Here is a 15,683-nt window from a genome sequence, read left to right on the forward strand (position 1 = left end):
CTTTGCAAAAGACTGTGGACGCCGTGGAAATAATGATAATTTTCAACAAAAAAAATGAAAGATTTGTTTAAATTGCCAAAGCAAACGTGGAACAAAACCATGTTGTATTGGTGATTTTGTTAGTGGTGGGACTCTATCTTAAAGACGTCACGTGCACGTCGCTTAACACCTACACTACAGGTCAGGTCACACAGACAATGGACAATTGATACGCATCCAGGCTCATTCCTATGTTAATTCATGCTGGTGTGACACCCGGCAGTCGGGAGCCTTTGTAAACTTTGTTGAGGTGTGAATTAAGGGTTGTTTTAAATCAATGCATGTGCGTGCTCCTGCTCCTGCTGCTCCATGATGACCAATGCATCCCTGAACAAAACAATCAAAACAAAACAATGTATGTACAATTAAACGGGAATAGAGAAACCTTAGAGAACTCTATCTTAAAAAAAACGTAAGAATTGTGCATTTTCTATCAGAAATAGTCATACATCCACATGAACTTTTGAAACAAATGACAGCCGTATTTCAGTGTTTGTCTGTCTGTCTGTCTTTTCTCTCTCTCTCTCTCTCTCTCTCTCTCTCTCTCTCTCTCTCTCTCTCTCTCTCTCTCTCTCTCTCTCTCTCTCTCTGTCTCTGTGTGCTTGCAGCTGGAGGAGGAGATCTCCACGCTGAGACAGGTGTTGACCTCTAAGGAGAAGCAGCACACAGAGCTCAAACAGAAGCTGGGCATCACGGCTCTGAGCGAGTTCAGGAGCAACTTCACCAGAGGCTGGTCCGACATGCAGAGCTCCTCCGCGTAAGTGTGTGTGTGTGTGTGTGTGTGTGTGCGTGTGTGTGTGTGTGTGTGTGATCTGAAAATGTTTTGTGCCAGGGACCCCCAGAACAAAAGATTTGTGTTAAAAAAAAACGAAATTATTCAAAATGTTTTAAACACTTTCAGGATTTTTCAAACATTTTCAAACTTGTGAGCTTGTAGATCTGCTATTTTTGAGAACCACTGTTCTAAATCTAAATAGTTTTATGTTGCTATAGTTTATACGTATATGACACAGATGCTCTCCTGGGTTTTAATGGGTTAAAGTGACAAAGCCGCAGGGAGAGAGTGAAAGAACAACAAAGAATGTCTGTGCAGGTTCTTTTGCTGTCAACAGAAATGGCCTTTACAGCACACACACACACACACACACACACACACACACACACACACACACACGCCTTCCCACATGTAGTGGGAAGGCGTGTGTCTGTGTGTGGGAGTGAGCTGCTAGAACACAGCATCAGACCATTTCAACGCGCTGTGCTCTCACAGATACATCAAAAAAAGAGAAACATCATCATCAAAAAGCCATAATCAGATCTACCTGTCAGGCCAGCGTGTGTTTGTAATATCTGCTGTACACACACACAACACAACGCGCACAGGCCTCATAAAACCCCATTAAAAGCACATGCAATGACATTAAAAACACATGAAGCAGCCACACTGCAGAGGAGCTGTGTGGCTGTTATCGTCATGACTGCCAGAGGTAACCTTGTATGTCCAAAAGCTGTCGCTTTTCAGGAAATGGGGGAAAAAAAATAACCTGTGTTCCAATGGATCTAATGTAGACATTATTTAGTCACAAGCTCTTGTCAACCAATCATAACCTAGGACTGGAACTATCTTTTTTTGTGTATATTTATGAACTAAATGTGATGAAGTAGCACTGATGTGTCCACTGTGGTCTCACAACACGGCACTGACGTCGTCATTGCGTTCTGAAATAGAATTTGACTCAACTAGTAATGAGTTTTTCCTGTTGGATTTTGAAAGAGGCAGTTATAACTTGTTTCTTAACCTACCTGAACATGAACCCTAGTGTGCCTATTCTGGGCATGTTATAATAAGTGAACATTCAGGTTGCTCGGGTGGCGCCCAGGCCGGGGTAAAGTACCTGTCCGCCACCACAGAGTCTAGGGGTTTGAATCCACTACGGCGCATCCGGTTTGCCCAGGCGTCTACAGGAACACAATTGGCCCGTGTTTCGGGGGAGGGAAGACCATTCGGGAGGGTGATATTTGTGGGGGCTTGGGGGCCTGTCAGCGGGGAATGTCGAACGGGAGGAGTAGGACGGAGGCTCTAAGTCTTCCCCGTGGGGGCTCCTCACTGGCAGGTGAGCCAATGTAAATGTGTGGCGGAGGAAATCATTGGCGGCTTGTGAGCTTGTAGATCTGCAAAAAAAAATTGGGGGGGGGGCGAAGAGATTTGGTGTGGAGGGGAAAAAAGGAGGGGGCCGAATACGGACCCCCGGGGGACGCCGGCCGGTCAAGGAGGGGTTTGAGTGGTTAATGAGCAGGTCAGCTCTAGTGTGTTTGTCAGAGGAAGAAGACGGCGCAGTGACAGAGAGGAGAGACGGAAGGCGATAGTCTCTAGAGGCTGTGCATGTTATCCAGTTACACTTTACATACCAGTTCATATTACAGTACACGCACACACACACACACACACGTACGTACGTACGTGCGTGTGCGCGCACACACACACACGCACGCACACAGGTTAGTATTACTATACTTGTGAGGACATCAACATTTTAGGACAGCGATTTCTTTTATACATTTTGCCATTTTTAACTGTAAGCTTAAGGCCGAAAAATAGCAGATCTACAAGCTCACAACGCATCGCTGCGATGCGTTGTGAGCTTGTAGATCTGCTATTTTTCGGTGCATGACACTGGCACGCCAACCAAGTTTTAAATCATGTTTAGCTCTAATTCCAACCCCTAAATCTAACCTCTAAATGTCTAATCCTAATCCTAACTGTACCCGAATCTTTTTATAATTGTAAACGTATCTTTAAAAATAAAAAACTATTTATCATATTCTACTATGCTTCTTGGGGCATTTAGTCCTCACAAGTATAGTAATACAAACACACACACACACGCGTGCGCACGTAGCTAAACACACATCCCTGTCATCCTCTGTAATGTGACGGTGACACGTACCCAAAGAGACAGAGATCTCAGTGAGATTGAACATGGACGACACGTTAGCTTAAACGTTTCGCGTCATTAGCATTTTCCTGGGAAAAAGAACTGGCCTTCCTTTTTTTTATCAGATATTTGATTGATTGAGTGGTTGATTTATTATACAGAAATGTAAACTGCAGGAGGTACAGTCAGATATTTGAGCTAAAAGGATAACACAAAAAAAGTCCTGGGGACTTGTTTCCATTGTGGTCCTAATGTATTCAATTCATCAACATAGCATAAAAATAAAACCAAAATACAATATCATCAACAAATATAAAACACTATATGTACAAAGTAGAAGAAAAAAATCGAAACTGGTGAGTGAATACCATCACTCTTTTTATGGGAAAAGTGAGTTTACCCCCCCTTTTGGTCTCCTGAAAGATGGATTTTCATATTCATGTTTCATATTCAGATAAAGGTTTGGAGCAGTTGGCGTTGATACTATTACTGGCAAATTATTTGCATACTGGAGCCTCTTGACAGTTACAGTAACAGTTGACAGTTGCTGGACTGCTGTTACTCTGTCCGAGTGACTGCAAATGTATGCTCCATCGTACGAATGTACTGTAAGTAGGCTATCTATAACAGTGGTTCTCAAACCTTTTCATGTCAAGGGCCCCCAAATAGATAATGTATTTGGCCGCGGACCCCCATCTCAAAGTATTGTGTTCCAGGGACCCCCAGAAGCTAAGATTTGAGTAAAATATGGTTAAAATGGTTAGCATGATTGTGACGCTATATTGACTCATTTTGCTGGAGACCCCCTGGTACCCCAAGGGGTCCCCGGAGCCCACTTTGAGAACCAATGATCTACAAGCTCACAGCGCGTTGTTGCGTCCGCAACACGTTGTGAGCTTATAGATTGCCTACTTTCGACGCGAGTCACCATCATACGATGGAAGTACAAATCGAGCCCAAGTGTGTTTACATGGACAGTAATTCCTCATTTACTGGACATAATCAGGTTACCACGCTAATTGTGTTTACTTGCATGGCATTAATGCAATTACAGCAATAACCCACCCAGCTGTGTTTACATGTTTCATTCAAAGGTCGGGTCGTGTTGTTCAAGTTTTGTTGTTCAAGTTGTGTACAGCATCGGTTCTCAAAGTGGGGTCCGGGGACCCCTAGGGGTCCTTGGGGAGATACCAGGGGGTCCCCACGCAGCAAAATGTGTTAATATAGCATCACAATAATTTCAACCACTTTAACCTTTTATACTTTGGCTACTTTTTTTTAAGCGAACATTTGTAACTCAAATCTTTGCTTCTGGGGGTCCTTGGAACAAAATATTTTGAGATGGGCTCCGCGCTGCCAAATACATATCATTTTGGGGGTCCTTGACCACCACTGCCACTCTAACAGAGATGCTATTCTAAATGGTCATATAGGGATATTATGTACTAGGGGTGTCCCACTAATTTCACGAAACGATACGATACGATATTGGACTCACAACTTCGATACGATTTCGATACGATACGCACTTTTTTATTATGAAAATATATGGGGGAGAAAAAAAGAAATGCAAACAAATAATTCTGTTTTTCCATTATTCAGACATGCAAACTTCAGCTACAATAGCCGTTTTGAATCCAAATAGGGCAATAGTGTGACGAAAAAAACAACATGTTGTCACCCTTTTCACCTCGGGGCTGTTTGCATGCAATTCAAAACGATATTTTTTTTCCCCAAAACGATACAGATCGTCAAGAAAACGTATCGCGATATATCGCGGGACGATATATCGGCACACCCCTATTATGTACTAAAGATAAGGGTGACACACAAATAGTTACACAAGTACAGATTCGCTGACAGAGTGAGAGTAAGTATGGAGGAGTCAGCTCCGCTGTAGTTGTGTTAGAATTAGCACATTGACGTGAAAGGTTGCTGAATACAAGTAGATGCATAAAGAAAGGATTTAGATCAGATTGGCATTCTAAAATATCTATTACATGTCTCTCTCTCTCTTTCTGTGTGTGTGTGTGTGTGTGTGTGTGTGTGTGTGTGTGTGTGTGTGTGTGTGTGTGTGTGTGTGTGTGTGTGTGTGTGTGTGTGTGCATGTGTGTGTGCGCGCGTGTGCGTGTGTGCGTGTGCGCGTGTGTGCGTGCGTGCGTGCGTGCGTGCGTGCGTGTGTGTGACAGCTATAAGAAGACATCAGAGACGTTGTCCACGGCGGGACAGAAAACGACGGCGGCGTTCAGCACGCTCGGCTGCGCCATCACCAGGAAGTTCGGAGACATGAGGTACGTGAGGTCACATGATCCACATCAGACTCACCACACGCACACTAACACACGACACACAACCTAATCACAGTCACACGCGAGTGACAAATAAACCTCTTGATTGTTGCAACGTCCCTTTTGTGACATCCAACTGAAGTCTCTCGAAACCAGTGTTGATTTCGTCGACTAAAACTATGAGGAAAAATGTTGGTCGACTACCTTTTTTTCACTGACGAAAACTAAATACAAACTAAATAAAAACTAAGCTATGATGACTAAAACTAAGACTAAATATATTGAAAATTTCTTCAACAAATACAAACTAGACTAAACTGTTAGTGAGGGACGAGTGGAGAAGAGATCCAGTAGAACTAAAAGACAAGTCACTTTATGTTTGGTTGCGCTCGGGTGTTGCGTTCTGAAAATAGCCGATCTACAAGCTCACAACGCGTCGCGCTGCGACGCGTTGTGAGCTTGTAGATCGGCTATTTTCAGAATGCAACCAAGTGTAAAATCAGCCATTATACACCATCAAGGCACCGCCAAAATACATTTTAGTCGACTCAATCAACTGTACATTCAGTCGACTAATATCTTATGATATTTAGTCGACTAAAACTAGACTAACAGTAAAACATTTCAGATGGCTAAAATATGACTAAAACTAAATGGAATTTGCTGTCAAAATCAACACTGCTCAAAACATTACAGTGTTTCATTCAGAAACAGAATCAGAATCAACTTTTATTGTAACATCACAGGATTACAGATGTAAAGAAGTGAGTGATTATTATTAGGCTTTTGACTGGTTCGGAAAGCAGGAGACGGAGAGGGAGGAGAGAGACAGAGAGTGAGGGAGATAGACTGGGAGAGAGAGTGAGACGGAGAGATTCTGAGGATATGGTCGAGTCCTATAACAACGATAAGACTAAGAGCAAAATTTAAGCAGAGTCACTTAAATTTCTAAATTTATATTTGTGAGTGAGGTCAAGATGTCAGCCGTGCCGGATTTGTCAGGAAAAGCCTCATCGTAAACAGAGATGTGTGTCATTTAAAAGGACAGTCAGTCCCCAAATAGAATATCATGTAAAACTACTGATTTGAGTCTCTCTCCTGAAAACAAGCGATGCAATACTATATTTATACTATCAGCAAGAGAGGAACTCAGGGACTGAATGGATGAAATCAAACTGCTTTCATTTCAAGCACTTCAGGAATGTGCAAAATGCAGGAGGATCGGCCAGGTAATCACGTGACAGTTTTGGAAGGAAAATGAGAGACACTCATGTTACAAGAGCACACGTTCTTTATCCACAGCAAAATACAGTGTGCAATACAAAGTACATACAAAGTGCAAAGGGTCGGAGTAATTAAGTGCCATGAACCCTAGTCAATCAACGCTAAAAGCCTCATTTATAATTTATGCCAAAAAGAACGGATCTATAAGCTGACAACGTGATGCTCTGTTAGCTTGTAGATCTGTTCCTTTTGGCAAACGACACCCCTGTGTATAAATTAAGCTTTAAGTGGATGAGCACTTAGGGTGCTAAGAAAACATGAAGGTGCTACAAAGTATCTAGGATAGCAGGCAGACATCAAACTTACAATAGACATTGCATGCATCTTTTCTACTGTATGTCAGCGGTATGTGAACAAGTATCAACATACATTGTAGTTGATGACATCTGATGTCTGGAACAGGAACAGAAACGATGTTTCCTCTCTTCCCTATGCCTCTAATAGTACAATGCAATATGGGGAAATAATTGAATTGTAATGACTTTAAAATGCTGCGTATGCCTTTGTCCCAGGTTCTCATTGTGGAAGCAACACAACTGAATCAACCATGTTTGTTTCCAGCATTGTCAGGGTATTGTTATTAGAAATACATAGCGTATATAAGTCTGTATATGGATGGTGTCGTAGACCATAGACAGAAGAATGAGACATGGTGGGGGAGGTGTGTGTGGGATCTTCTGGAAGTCTGGCACTGTACAGAACGTTCTGGAATGGTTTGCGGTATTATGGGTTGTTGGAGAGAAAGAAACACATTATCTTTCATTTATTCCAGCATGGTTGGTCTAGAGTTACTGTTCCCCCGAAGGTATGGTACTGTGTGTGTGTGTGTGTGTGTGTGTGTGTGTGTGTGTGTGTGTGTGTGTGTGTGTGTGTGTGTGTGTGTGTGTGTGTGTGTGTGTGTGTGTGTGTGTGTGTGGGTGCGTGGGTGCGTGTGTGTGTGTGTGGGTGCGTGGGTGCGTGTGTGCGTGCGTGCGTGCGCGCATGTCTGTGTGTGTGTACGTGCACGCAGTGTGACGTGTGCACCAATGCATGCTTACGTGTGGTTTGTTTCTAGTGCTGAAGTGTCATTTTAAATAAGTTGCATGTAATTTGAGTATTTTATACTGTGCATTGCCTTGTCAACTTTACTGACTTTTGAAATTTGATTTAATGAACAGTACTACTTAGTAGTAGCAGTTGATATGTGTAAACAATTACTGTATATCCTGTTGACAAGAATTAAGATAACCTGTTATGCTCATTATAGGAAATCTAAAAAACATACCTGAGGAATGTATTGATAAATGACTGGGGGATACATTCATATATCATTTATAATTTCAGTTTTCATGGCCATATTATGAATATTCTGTTTGTTTGCGTGTGTAGGGATATCTATGATAAGGCTATGCAAATCATATCAACGGCTCATCCTGCATAAAACCCTTTATAGGTTTTTAACTTCCTGTGTGGTTTAGCCATTGTCAACAACATACATTACATCACAATGTCTCGTTCAGGAACAGAACAATTACATTTTTAAAGGTAGGGGAAGTGGTTTTCTTTAGTTTAAATAAGTGTTAAATAGCTCTATATTCTGATAGTAATCATTGCTATATAGAGTGAGTGTTCAGTAACAGGAGTCTCCTTGTCTCTCCAGCTCTTTATTAAACAGAAAATACATTTTCAGGTCGGGATAACAATTCTATCCAATCAGGATAGAGAACTCAGTCAGGATACAGATTAAACAAGGGAATTTGGTGGCATGGAATGAGCAGACAAAATTGGAACTGGACACACAAAATGAAGCTGATAAATGGGTACTCTGCTGACATTTTGTCACCTACCTAAAAATGTATTTTCTGTTTAATAAAGAGCTGGAGAGACATGGAGACTCCTGTTACTGAACAAACACTCAATAGCAATGATTACTTTCACAATATAACCTTTAAACAAAAAACCTTTTGTTTTAACCAAAACATATCACTCACCCTACCTTTAACTCTGTCTGTGTGATTGTGAAATCAGTCATGAAAATCTGTGTTGATGATGTCTTAGAAGTGGTTGAGGTTCAGTTCATGAATTACAGATCAGATTGTCTGATGAATGGGACGTATCAGACAGTCACCAAGACATTATTCAGTCTATGTTTGAACTCTTTCTAATAACTAACTAACCCGTAACATGCTGTCCGTTGGCCTAGTACACAGTCAAATCCTCAGTGTTCATTTACATCTGACACTGTAAAGGGGAAACAAATGGGCAGGTCCATTTTCTACCTTTTTTGTTTACTAAAGAGCTGGAGAGACAGGGTGACCCCTGTTACTGAATAAACACTATAGCAATGATTACTATTAGCGTTTCTTTTTAACAATAAACCTTTTGTTTTAGCCACAAAATATCACTTGCAGTGCATTTTGCTTTCACTTAGCTGTCTATTAGAGGCCTATATGATCTATATAGTAAAGTATGTATTTCTTTAAATGTTTTATGTTTTCTATCTTCCCTTGTGCTTCCCAAGGTCCAACTCCATAGGGTAAGAAACACCTTTCACTTTTCTCTTCCTGTTCAGTGGTTCTCAACGTGCGGTCCAGGGACCCCTAGGGGTCCTTGACGGGGTTCTAGGGGGTCTCCCTAATAAGTCACATTGTGGTGAATTGCATGTTACACTTGTTTTGAGCTTCGTATATGCAGTGGAAATGTGGTGGAAAAAGTATTTTTTTTACTTAAGAAAAAGTATCAATACTGCAATGTAGAAATACTCTGTTACAAGTAAAAGTCAGGAATTAAGAATTTACTTCAGTAAAAGTACACAAGTATTAGTATCAAAATGTACTTAAAGTACCAAAAGTAGAAAGTACTCATTATGCAGAATGTCCCATTTCACAAGTTTTCAAATATAAAAAAATTATAAAAGATAGTTTGAAAATAGCCGATCTACAAGCTCACAATGCGTCGCATTGCGACGCATTGTGAGCTTGTAGATCTGCTATTTTCAAATGGCCGAAACGTATGTAGGGCTAAAGTGGTTAATGTATGTTTTGTAATAATAATCAAAATCTACAAAGTAACTAGTAACTAAAGTTTTCAAATAATTGTAGTGGAGTAAAAGTACAGCATTTGCCTCTGAGATGTAATGGAGTAGAAGTAAAAGTACTGAAAATTGGAAATACTCCAGTTAAGTAAAAGTACCTCACAATTGTACTTAGGTACAGTACTTGAGTAAATGTACTTAGTCACTTCACACCACAGTGTATATGTGCACATAAAACAAGACGATGCTCCCGTCGGCACACGTGGGAATACCGGTTGCTGTCCAAAAACCCAAGAAAAAAAGATATATCTGGATTCACATTCTGCAACATCAGAAGTTACATGATGGAAAAAAACACTTAGTTTAGTGAAGTTATTTACTTATTAGTTTGACTGTGCTTCGGAATGCCTGGCTTTCTCTTTTCCCCCCCCAAAAAAAATCTTTCAAGTCTGTCCAAATTCCTAAATGCAGGAACGTTAGTTCAATAGAGCCCTCTCTCTCTCAGATCATGTGACTCCGCTGACTGGACGGAATGGAATGGAATGCCGCAGTCAGCTGATTTGTGAATGAATAAATGCTCTGTCTACGGCGGCTGAAGTATTTAACTACTTAAACCTTATGTCGTCGCCGTCGCGCAGAAACCTCTTATCTCCGTATTTTAACTTTTGGTGTTTTTTTCCGTAAATTAACGCCCTACTTGATCATACTACAGCGTCGCACAAAAGCATCAAAAGTAGCAGATCTACAAGTTCGAAACGCGTCGCTTCGCGCCGCGTTTCGAGCTTGTAGATCTGCTACTTTGGCAATTTTTTTATTAGAATCCTGAAAAGAAGCTGTTTTGGACATACAGTATGAGGTTTCCACCCGACAGAGACCATATATAGTATATTATACTTCGATGACTGGAGTCCCCCCAGGGCTCTATACTAGGTCCACTAGTATTTCCCTCTGCCTTTTTTAATCTACAAGCTACAAGGAAGATCTATAAGATCTAGTAGAGCTGCTATTTTGGCACAATAGGGTTCATGTGGTTAAGATTACATTTATACATGTATCACATAAAAAAAGAACAGATCTACAAGCTAACAAACGTGTCACAACTTTTTGCCTATATAGCGACACTCTGGTGCAATGGAGTATAAATCAGTGGTTCTCAAAGTGGGGTCCTTGAGGGGGTTCCAGGGGGTCCCCGGAAAGATTAGGAACAGTTTTTCTTTGCTGGAAACCTATGATCTGTTCAGGTCATGGCTTTCACTCTCTTCATTGTTATCTCCCCACTCAGATTTCTATTCTAAATATCTACTCAATTCAATTCAGTTTGTATTGTAGTGCCATAATCACAACATATCACAACGAGTGGTCTCAAGACACTTTTCAAACATCAACAAAAATCCCCTTTGGGGCCCCTGGCACAAGCTCTCAAGACATTCTAAAATTGGGGTCCGTGGCGTGGCTTATTATGTGTGATTTTTGGGGGTCCTTGGCAAAATGTTTGAGAATCTCTGGTATAAGTTAAAACTTCAGACTCTGACCTTATCTTATCTTCAAACTATCTTATGTCCAGGACCCCCGAAGTGACTTGCATTAGACCACGGAAACCCATATCAAAGGATTCTGTCCTATAGTGACACTGACGTGAAAAGATGTTTTGGCTTGAATTCAATTAATTATTCTACAGAAAATGTCATAATTTAGCTGGGGACCCCCTGCAGTTGAAAACCACCAGTTAGTCTAGGCAGCATGAATATACACACTGTTACTGTAACACCAGCCATCCTCCTACTGCATCACAGCTGAAACGCCCCCTGGTGGAGGAGTCAGGGATCAGCAACTCTAGCCTAAAACACAAAGTCAATCCAGATTAGGTCAACGACTCCCAACCTCTGGGGGGCCGTGAGGGTATTGCAAGCGGGGCCCCCAAATGAATGGCAAAACACTAAAGACTTTAATGATGACATAATATTAATATAAACCTTGTGATACCAATAATATAGGATCATATAAAATAAACCATGCTTTTAAATTTGCCCGCGGTCCACCAATCTGACCACTTAACTCAGCAGCCTAATTGGTCAGATGGGTGGGCCGCAAATTGCTTTTAAGATTTTCAAGTGGGCCCTGATCCAGCAAAAGGCTGTGAAACCTCTGCATTATGGTACTTGATATCAGTATATATATCATTGTAACAGATCAATACATGGGACTGGATCATTGATTACAGATCAGTTGACTCTCTCACAGTGACAGTCTAACAGTACATACATGGGAAATGAATTTATGGGCAGCTTTACCATGTCTGATGTAACCCAGCATGTGTTTCCTAGTATAAATAAATAGTGCAGCCATGATGCATATAGCTTCCATGCTGTTGTTTGCTATAGTGCCCCTGTCTGTGGCCTGTGTGTGTGTGTGTGTGTGTGTGTGTGTGTGTGTGTGTGTGTGTGTGTGTGTGTGTGTGTGTGTGTGTGTGTGTGTGTGTGTGTGTGTGTGTGTGTGTGTGTGTGTGTGTGTGTGTGTGTGTGTGTGTGTGTGTGTGTGTGTGTGTGTGTGTGTGTGTGTGTGTGTAACCTGTGCTAATCATTAACTCCTCTCTCACCACGCTCTCATGGGGACAGATATAATATCCGACACAGCATGAGCATGCCCACCATGAGGTAATGTCTCTGTTTATTTGTCTGTTTGCCTGTGTGTGTGTGTGTGTGTGTGTGTGTGTGTGTGTGTGTGTGCGTGTGCGTGTGCACATTTGTAAGAGAGTAACATGTCCGGCTATTTGTTTTCAGCGTGTGCTTTTTCTAACTTCTATCCCCCTAAAATTCAACACGTTTGTTTCATCTTTTTGTGATGATAAAGCATTATTATTATTAGGCCTATTATTATTATTTTATTGCTGATGTCATCGGCCAATCAAGTTGGTATTGCTACAACATTTTTATTACATTTTTATTGGTATAATAGCACAGACATGACATTTCTGTCAATACCAGACACACCTCCAGCCCAGAGCTTTCAATCATTTAGTTAATAATCATGTGTGTGTGTGTGTGTGTGTGTGTGTGTGTGTGTGCATGTGTGCGTGTGCACGCGTGTGTACAGTATATACAGTAAATGTAAAGGTCCAGTCCTACATTTATTGTATTTATTTAGTCAAATGCTGTGTCATCTTGGTTGATAATGTGAATAATGGAATCATTTATTTTGTGCCTGTCTGGCCTCTGGCTATTAACCACATAAATGTTGGTGTCCCTATTTTTGAAAACCTTTGAAACATTTGAAAATCGTAAAAAAAGTTTTCGCTATAATGACATGTCCAAAATATGGACGCCTGGTTGACAGTGGTTAAGTGTGTGTGTGGGTTTTTATAAATATTGAACCAATGAACAGTAACAAGAGCGTGTGATTAAATAACTCATAACACATGGTTCTTTTTTTTTTCATTTCTTGAAAAGTAACACCTGACAGCGATGATGTCATACATATAATTAATGTCCTGGATGGACAGAAACCCAATAGCGAACTGATGTCAAGGCTAATTTACCTGTTACTGTATCTCCATTGTATTCATTCAATGTATCTCTTCTTCTTTCACCTTTCTGTCTCATTTCCCTTTTTCATTTCCTGTGATCCATTCCCTCATTCTCATCTCATCATTATGTCTGTCTTTCTTTCTTTCTGTCTTTCCTTCTTTCTTTCCTCCTTTCTTTCCTTCTTTCTTTCTTCCTGTCTTTCTTTCTTCCTGTCTTTCTTTCTTTCTTTCTTTCTTTCTTTCTTTCTTTCTTCCAGAAACTCTCCCAGCTTCAAGTCTTTTGAAGAGAAGGTGGAGGAGACCGTCACCAACATAAAGGTACAGCCATGCATGTTTGTTTGTGTGTGAGTAAACCATAGAATACACTAAGGTATTATCCTATAACAACACGTCCAGTACAGTAGAGCAGTGGTTCTCTAAGTGGGGTCCTTGAGGGAGTTCCAGGGGGTCCCCAGCTAAATGATAGATAGTTAGGAACCACATTGACCCTTATGGGTCTGTAACTCAGAGTGTACAAATGTGTACACTCTGAGTTAAATCAACAATGGTGTGTAATTGATTGAAAATAAGTAATTTTTGTCCGATTCTACGAATGCCTTCTAAATCATTTTCGTGCCAAGGACCCCCAAAATGATATGTATTTGGCTGCCTTTTTCCATATTTTTCAAAAATGTTGAGATCTTTGAGAACCACTATTCTAAACCACTGTTCTAAAAGAGTTTTCTGATTGTTGCCATATACAGGTAGCTAAAATGACAGATGCTTTCCCTGTGTGTGTGTGTGTGTGTGTGTGTGTGTGTGTGTGTGTGTGTGTGTGTGTGTGTGTGTGTGTGTGTGTGTGTGTGTGTGTGTGTGTGTGTGTGTGTGTGTGTGTGTGTGTGTGTGTGTGTGTGTGTGTGTGTGTGCGTGCGTGCGTGCGTGCGTGCGTGCGTGCGTGCGTGCGTGCGTGCGTGCGTGCGTGCGTGCGTGCGTGCGTGCGTGCGTGCGTGCGTGTGGTTCGTTCCAGACCAAGGTGGGCGGGACAGGGGGCGGAGGCAGTTTTGAGGAAGTCCTCTCCTCGGCGGCACAGGCCAGTGCCCAGGACACGCCCACCAGCACCTTGACGGACAGCTCTGAGAGACCCTGCTAGAAGAACTCACTGCTGCCGGAGAATTCACCCTTTGTCAAGTCCCGCCCGTGGCCCCGCCTCTCTTCGCACCCATTGGTCGTTGTTGCTTGGTTGGACAAAAAAGAAATCCTCTCTCCGTCCACTACCATTGAAAAAATGCCTCGTGTTGATATTTAATGTGTTCAATTCTTCTTTTAAAGGCATAATATGTGCCTTTGCCCTGTGTTTACATAACAAAACATGATATATATATTTTTTTTAAACCCATAATTTCTCTCTATATCAGCAGTTATCAGCCAGTGCAGTAGTGTGATGGAGTTTACCTGCAGAAACACATTGCCCTCTTCTTGCTATATTTTGGTGTTTTCAGTTTTTGATAGACCCCAAAACATCCCCGTCTACCAAAACAAACAGTGAAAACACAGTGTGTTTCTGCAGGTAAACACCACCACATTAACTCTTTCAGTGCCATGCTTATTTATGGAATTTTGGTTCTGAGTGCCACAACCAAAATTAATTGTAAAAAAAAAAGTGCTTAGGAGCCGAGATACAGCCTTTTTCAGTAAAACGTTAAACAAGAAGTGAATGAAGCAGCAAATCTTCAAATCATCATATCTTGGGTTCTGAACATGTTTTTTTTTTTTTTTTTTAATGACGTATTTGACGTATTGTGGCACACGGGGCATCAGGCCTCATGACGTATTTGACGTATTGTGGCTTAACTGCTGGTATTCACCTGTTTCCTAGGCTGTGTGTTTTCCACTTCCTGTCGATTTCATTGGATATCATTGGTCATCTGACCAGTTTCATTGGATTTCATTGGATCAAATCGACAGGAAGTGGAAAACACACAGCCTAGGAAACAGGTGAATAGAGGGAAATGATTGGTAAAAAAAAGTATTTATTGTTTTGTTATGTAAACACTGCAGGGCGAAGTTACATAATATGCCTTTAAACTTGGCCTCTCAGTACAAAAAGGAACATCTCGGGTGCAGTATACTAGTGACTGGATATAACGACGCTGTTAAAAAACAAAAAAAAATCTTGTGTTTAGCAAACTCATCATAATCAACCGCGAACCCTGAGGGACCCCACTTTGAGAACCACTGATCCAGAAGTTAACTTCTCGTCTTATTTCATTTTATGTAAAAACCCACGACAGCTGCCACCTTGAACTTGTTTTAAAGCATAAAGGGTTATTTTAACCAATCTGTATTGTAGCGTATGTTAATACAATATAGAACTAGTACAGGTACTGTGGTTGGAGGTGGTCTGTCTGTCTCCCTTCTCTTCTATTGAGACATTTACTGTAGAGCCTGGTGTCTTGGTATAGCGTTGTTTTATTAGGATTAAGGTTAGGTTTAGGCATAGTTTTTTTTCACCTCCAGTGAAGCGGGCCCACTTGGTGAGAAGAACAGACTACAGCCCCTAATATTAAGTAGTTAAAGGCAAAAATCAGTTACAGTGACGCAGGCGCGCCGTCTCTTGTGGA

General features: G+C 41.2%; 1 protein-coding gene across 3 annotated transcripts in view; it reads left to right on the forward strand.

Annotated features, from left to right (window-relative positions):
• The window catches only part of tpd52l1 (tpd52 like 1), a 33,691-nt gene extending 18,960 nt beyond the window's left edge, over positions 1-14,731 (forward strand). The window contains exons 3-8 of one of the 3 annotated variants that reach the window (XM_080454203.1): positions 648-796; positions 5,165-5,266; positions 9,048-9,062; positions 12,176-12,214; positions 13,341-13,401; positions 14,090-14,731. In XM_080454203.1, the coding sequence (XP_080310329.1) occupies positions 648-796; positions 5,165-5,266; positions 9,048-9,062; positions 12,176-12,214; positions 13,341-13,401; positions 14,090-14,212 (489 nt within the window). In that variant the 3' untranslated portion in view covers positions 14,213-14,731. The remainder of the gene's footprint in view (positions 1-647; positions 797-5,164; positions 5,267-9,047; positions 9,063-12,175; positions 12,215-13,340; positions 13,402-14,089) is intronic. The other 2 variants (XM_080454204.1, XM_080454205.1) reach the window with 2 other exon arrangements.
• The last annotated feature ends 952 nt before the right edge of the window (positions 14,732-15,683 follow it).

Source organism: Gymnoscopelus braueri (assembly GCF_963280865.1).
Source record: "Gymnoscopelus braueri genome assembly, chromosome: 16".
NCBI classification, from domain to species: domain Eukaryota; kingdom Metazoa; phylum Chordata; class Actinopteri; order Myctophiformes; family Myctophidae; genus Gymnoscopelus; species Gymnoscopelus braueri.